Raw genomic sequence first — 6,231 nt, forward strand, 5'->3', positions numbered from 1 at the left:
AGCTACTCGGGAGGCTGAGGCAGGAGAATGGCGTGAACCTGGGAGGCGGAGCTTGCAGTGAGCTGAGATCCGGCCACTGCACTCCAGTCTGGGCGACAAAGCGAGACTCTGTCTCAACAGAAAAAAACAAAAACAAAAACAAAAACAAAACAGCCCAGCCCGCTGGCCTTAAATGGAGGCAGCTACTTGAACCCCAGCACTTCATGCTCCCACAGTGGTTGGCAGAAGAGTTAGAACTTGGCCAGGTGCGGTGGCTCAATCCTGTAATCCCAGCACTTTGGGAGGCTGAGGCGGGTGGATCACAAGATCAGGAGTTCGAGACCAGCCTGACCAACATGATAAAACCCCATCTCCACTAAAAATACAAAAATGAGCCAGGCGTGGTGGCATGCGCCTGTAATCTCAGCTACTCAGGAGGCTGAGGTGGGAGAATCACTTGAACCTGGGAGGGGGAGGTTGCAGTGAGCCAAGATTGCACCACTACACTCCAGCCTGGGCGAAAGAGCGAGACTTCATCTCAAGGAAAAAAAAAAAAGAGTTAGAACTCAGCAACTGCCATGCAAAAAACCCTCTACGGGTCTCAGTGGCAGGACCCAGCCACGGAGTGCAGCTGCCCTAGGGCCCTCTCGGTGCCTGGAGACAAGGCGTCTGCCCAGTCCCGCTCTGCCCGGGGCAGTGGGGGCCATCCTTAGAAGGCCGTGGTCGGTTCTCCCCGGCCAGGAAAAGCCACCTGTGAAGATTCGCTCAAGAAACCCAGGAGGCTTTGACTGGAAAAAGATTTCCAGGAAAAGTGAATAATCAGTCATGACGGCTTACTTGGCATCACTAAGTGGCAAGCACTGTACACAGAAACCAAGACTTGAGCCAGGCAGTCTGGGCCCAGAGACACACGTTTGGCAGACGACTGCCATCACCTGGAAAGGGAGACTAGACTGGCCCGAGGGTGGCCTCTCGGAGGGGCCAAGCAGAGGAAGGACTCCCAGTAGGTGAAGCTGTCCCACAGGAGCAGTCACCTGGGGGCAAAGAGGGGCAGGAGGGTTTTCAGCAGAAGCCCCACTGCTTTTCCTCAAGGGCATCCCAGAGGGGCTTCACGCATCAGAGGCTGCTCAGGTCCTCAGCTACTCTCTGACCCAGGACTCTGGATATGTACTCAGCTCTTCAAACAGAATTCTGCGCTGTCACAATGCTCTAATAACAAAGCTCCTCCTCGGGCCATGCTGGGCCGATGGACACTTGGCAAGGCATATGGGCAGACATTCACAAATATGCCAATGAAAAGGGGGATGTGGGGGAAGTCTGTAACATGTCAAGCACTATACTAATGCACCTTACACACCCAATCTTACCAAACTGTCCCAATGACTCCACCAGGTGGTCTATTTATAACCCCACTTCACAGATCAGGAATTAGGGCTTTAAAAGGTTAGGCTAAAGCCAAGATGGGACCCCAGAGCCTGCCGCTTCCCCACCGATACCACTACAACCCTGATGCAGGCACCTGTCACCTGCGGGTGGTGCCCAGGAAGGCTGGATGGGCTGGGGCGCAGTCTGGAAGGACAGAGAGGGAAGAAACTGCTACAGGATGGAAATGTTCCACTGAGCTTGAGATTGACAGGTATTGGCTGACGGTTGGGCCCACTTCACCCTTGCTGGTTCAGGTGGGGCAGCTGAGAGGCTGTTTCCATCCTGGGAGGCAGCACTGCCAGGTCAACAGGGGTAATGGTGGCAAAGAGGTTGAATTCCTGGGCTTAGGAGACTGGAAAACCAGGGTTCAAATTCCTGGTTTGCACAGACTGAGCCCTGTGACCCTGGGCAGGCTACTTACCTCTGTACACCGCTCTGGTCACAGGGACGATGGAGTCCCTATCTTCGTGAGGCTATGTGGGGTCCTCAGCACAGTGCTGGGCGCACAACCATGCTCCCCTATAGTGGAAGCCCCCACCCCATGCAGGAGCACGCAGGGAAGCTGCTGCCCTTGCCTCTGCATAGCACATGCCCTCACTAGAGAGACAAGGGTCTCTGCCTTCTTTCTCCTTTAACTAGACAACCATCACGCTGTCCTGCATGGCACCCACAGCCTTCTGGACCGCCTGCTATGCACACCTGCGAGGATGTACTGAGCATTCCAGAAACAGGGCAGGTCCAATATCTATGTGTGGTGGGGGTGAGAAGCTGTGGGGCCCAGGCTTAGGTCTGAAGCCCTAGCCTGCCGTCCGCAGGAACTACTCACACTCCTGACGATCACATCTTCCATTAGGTCAGCCATCCCTTCATCTTCACCTGGAGCCAAAAAAGAGGTCCATGAGCGCTGCGGGAGCTCCTCAAACCTACCCTTTCCTTCTGCACCTCCTGGCTCACTAGGCTGAGGGGGCACCAACTCCAGCCCCAGGAAATTGCCTTCCTCAGACCCGTATCATCCTTCTGCTAGAAGAGGTGAGATCCCTGAGCACTGCCCCTTTCCCCTTTCCATCCTAGGCCCTAGGTATAATGGCCCCTCAAAGAAGTGGTGATCCTACTTTCGAGGTGAATATGGCTTTGTTTGAAACTTTTTTCCCCACTCACCCACCCTTCATTGTTTGAGATTTGAAGAAAGCCCCAGGTTTCCGGGGAAGTCAGGCACTCCCGCAGCCCCACACATGCCCCCACCGTGCCAGGAAGACTCCCTTCTCCTGTTTGAAACCTCTGTCCCATGCAGTATGTGCTGGGCTCCGTGTGGGGATACAAAGTATGAAACTGACCAGTTGGAGGGAAGAGAAACTCAAAGTCAATCAACAACCAAAAGACAATAGAAAACACGTGACCGGACATGTGCAGTGGCTCACACCTGTAATCCCCGTACTCTGGGAGGCCGAGGTGGGAGGATCACCTGAGGTCAGGAGTTCGAGACCGATTTGCAACATGACAAAACCCCGTCACTACTAAAAATACAAAAATTAGCTGGGCATGGTGGCGTATGCCTGCAGTCCCCGACACTTGAGAGACTAAGGCAGGAGAATAGCATGAACTCAGGACATGGAGACTGCAGTGAGTCGAGATCGAGCCACTGCACTCCAGCCTGCGTGATAGAGCGAGACTCTATCGCCAAAGAAAGCAAATGACCAAGGGCTGAAGACTGGGTTTCCTCTGGGCTTGGCAGGAGTTCTGGGGGAATCAGGCCTATAGGCTGAGGGGTCCAGGAAAGGCTACAAAAGGGGCTTTGAGCTGAATGCTGAAGAGCAGGGGATTTGGAAAGGCAGAGAGAGAGGGGAGGGGTCCTGACAGCCTCAGGAATGCCTGGGCACCAAGGGGGACAGGAGATTGGAAAGTATACAGGGGCGAGAGAGGAGCAGAGAAGATGCTAGACACGGAAATATAACAGGTACATATAAACCAAGTACATACGCTGTACCTGTTACACCGATTCATATTCATTCTAACCTGCAAAAGTGGGTATTAGGATTGTATGATATCCACTCTGAAGCAAGGAAATGGAGCTAAGGAGAGGCTGACTGAGTGGCTGCAGTCACGTGGCTGGTGAGCTGGGTGTATGTGGAGCAGTGAGGCTCCAGATAGGAGGTGCAGTGAGACAAGGGCCCAAGCTCGCAGCAGTGGGAACCAAACAAAGGGAAGACAGGTGTGTTCCTGAAGACCTAGGTGTTTCTTAGCTAATGGGTGGACATGTGGAGAGGTGCCACGAAAGACTAAAGAGGGCTCCGAGATGCCACACCCGAGGGACTCCCTGGCAACATGAGCATTGGGATTGGGAAGTTGGGAGGGTTTCAGCCTCTGGCTCTTTCTGCCTCTAAATCATCTTCAGGGCCTTAGCCAAGTTTGCATTTAAAAAAAAAAAAAAAAAAAAAAATGAGGAAGGAAGACAAGGAGAAAGGAGGACGGGAGAGGAGGAGGAGAAAAACAGAAGAAAGTAACGGCGCATCACACACAGTAAGGGGAAGTACCATTTCTGATAGTTTCCTTTGAGTTAAATACATATTGTATAAATGGCTTGGTTACAACATAAAAAGATTTCTTAACGTTTCTCAAAAAAAGTTTGAGAAACTCAAAAAGTTTGAGGAAGCTGCCGAGAGAAGAGTTTCTTAGGTCTGTTTTTACCCACGCTTCCTCAGCAAGAGGTCACCAAAGGAATAAATAAACACAGTGAATAAATGAATGGACAAGCGCGTTGGGCCCCACCTTTGGTGCCTTCCTCTTCCTCCGTCTTGTTGCCGTCTGCCTCCTCCCTTATGATCAGCCGGCCATCAGCGCTCACCTTGAAGCCATGGTCCTTCTTCCTGCCCCGGCCTGGCCCTGGCTGTGTGGCTGGGATGGAGAGTTTGGCATGAGGAGGTGGAAGGCCAGTCCCATGCTACTCACCCTCATCATGACCAACAAGCCCATCTCAGGGACCCCAAACAGGCACCTCCCAGCTCTGTCCATGGGTCTGCCATGGATGCCATGCCCTACCCACCACCTGAGAACCTGGCACCATGGCAAGTCTGTTTTCTGAGTGCACGGGCCAGCCCTGTGCTTACCCAGGACTCGCTGGGCCACCTTGGGATCCAGGAAGTTGAGGGGCTCGTCCCCACCACCCTCCTTCAGCCATGCTTGGCTCCTCTGTCGCGCCAGCTTCCGCTGCTCCTTGCCCCGGCTTCTTTCCTCCTCCTCATTGTCCTCCTCGTCCTCTGAGTCAGCCAAAATCTCCTCAATGCTAAAGACAGAGAAGTCCCCAGTCAGAGCGTCCCTGGGAGAGGCGGGGGTCGGCGGGCATTGCCTGGGCAGGCCCTTGGGTTGGGAGACACGAGGTCCCATGGCCCTAACATGGTCTCACCTGTCACCTTTGCCCTGGGCGGGCTCCTCCTCCTCCTCTTCTTCCTCCTCCTCTGTGGCAGCCTGGCTCAGGGCTCGGTGCCTCTTGGCCCGGGCCTCAGCTTTCCGGATGTTGACCAGGACTTTGTGGTACTCCTCGGGCAACAGCCTTTTCACCAGCTCAAATCTGGGGGTAGCAAGGAAGGGCTGATGAGAGGCACTGGCCGGACAGCACAACCCAGAAGTAGTGTCCCTGGTAGGACTGGAAATCCTCCGCTCCTTGCCTGCCCTATCCCCACCCCCGCTCAGTACACAGACCCAAACTTGCGGATGAACTTGGTGAAGAGGTTCCGAAGCTTCATGCGGAAGTGCCGCCGCATGTCATCTGAAAGCTTCCCAATGGCTTCCATCTGCCGGACAGAGCACCGGGCTTTCAGGGAGGCGAGCCTTCCACGCTGCCCCCCTTTCACTGCTGTCCAGCCCAGGGACGCACGCAGGATGATCAAGCCCAGCTGAGGGGAGGGTTAGTGTGGCCCTGCTCCTGGCCCACACCCTGGCCCAGTCATGCTTCCCGTGGGTAGGCAGGCCCCATCTTTCCTCTGCACCCTCCTTCAGGACATAGGCCTGAGCACCCTCGCAGGATGAGAGCTTTAGTCTTCTCAACAGTGCTTGGTACTTGACATATATCCTCTCCTTGAATCCTTGGACTACCCCTGAGATATAGGCTATCACCCTCTATTTATAGAAGAGGATACGGCGGCACAGAGGGTAAAGTGTTTGTTAAATGGCCATAGAGATGGGAGTTCAGCCCAGACTCATCTAACACCATGGCTCCTGCTTCGCCCCTAGCACCCCAAGATTTCTCTTGGTCCCCTATGTCCCTTCTATCTCACTGCATTCTGCTCTGGCTGGATTCCTCTTAAGCCTTAATCTGGCCCAGTTTGGGTTACATGTGCAGGTGGCAGATCTTCTTATCTCCAGCGACTCCCAAATGGGCTAGGGGATAGGGTCCGTGTCTACTCTTTTTTTTGAGACAGAGTCTTGCTCTGTTGCCTAGACTGGAGTGCAATGGCATGATCTCAGCTCACTGTAACCTCCACCTCCCGGGTTCAAGCAATTCTCCTGCCTCAGCTTCCTGAATAGCTGGGATCACATGTGCCTGCTACCACGCCTGGCTAATTTTTGTATTTTTAGTAATAGATAGGGTTTTACCATGCTGGCCAGGCTGGTCTCGAACTCCCAACCTCAGGCGATCCGCCCACCTCAGCCTCCCAAAGTACTGGGATTACAGGCGTGAGCCACTGTGCCCGGTTTTTTTTTTTTTTTTTTATTGGTCTGTTTTCGGATCTATCTGCTTTCTTAAAATTTCAGTTGGAGTATGTAACATTTAACATCAGTGGCCCTATTTTGGAGTCTCTATACACTCACTTAGGTGAGAGTGTGACCAAA

General features: G+C 53.6%; 1 protein-coding gene across 2 annotated transcripts in view; it reads right to left on the reverse strand.

The window, feature by feature from the left end:
• RRP12 (ribosomal RNA processing 12 homolog (S. cerevisiae)) overlaps positions 1-6,231 on the reverse strand; it is an 81,145-nt gene that overhangs the window by 5,023 nt on the left and 69,891 nt on the right. For both annotated transcript variants that reach the window (XM_012000349.1, XM_012000355.1), the window contains 5 exons: positions 5,101-5,192; positions 4,805-4,969; positions 4,509-4,684; positions 4,171-4,296; positions 2,231-2,280 (listed from right to left, as the gene is read on the reverse strand). In XM_012000349.1, coding sequence (XP_011855739.1) covers positions 2,231-2,280; positions 4,171-4,296; positions 4,509-4,684; positions 4,805-4,969; positions 5,101-5,192 — 609 coding nt within the window. The remainder of the gene's footprint in view (positions 1-2,230; positions 2,281-4,170; positions 4,297-4,508; positions 4,685-4,804; positions 4,970-5,100; positions 5,193-6,231) is intronic.

Source organism: Mandrillus leucophaeus, unplaced genomic scaffold (assembly GCF_000951045.1).
Source record: "Mandrillus leucophaeus isolate KB7577 unplaced genomic scaffold, Mleu.le_1.0 Scaffold117, whole genome shotgun sequence".
Taxonomy (NCBI): domain Eukaryota; kingdom Metazoa; phylum Chordata; class Mammalia; order Primates; family Cercopithecidae; genus Mandrillus; species Mandrillus leucophaeus.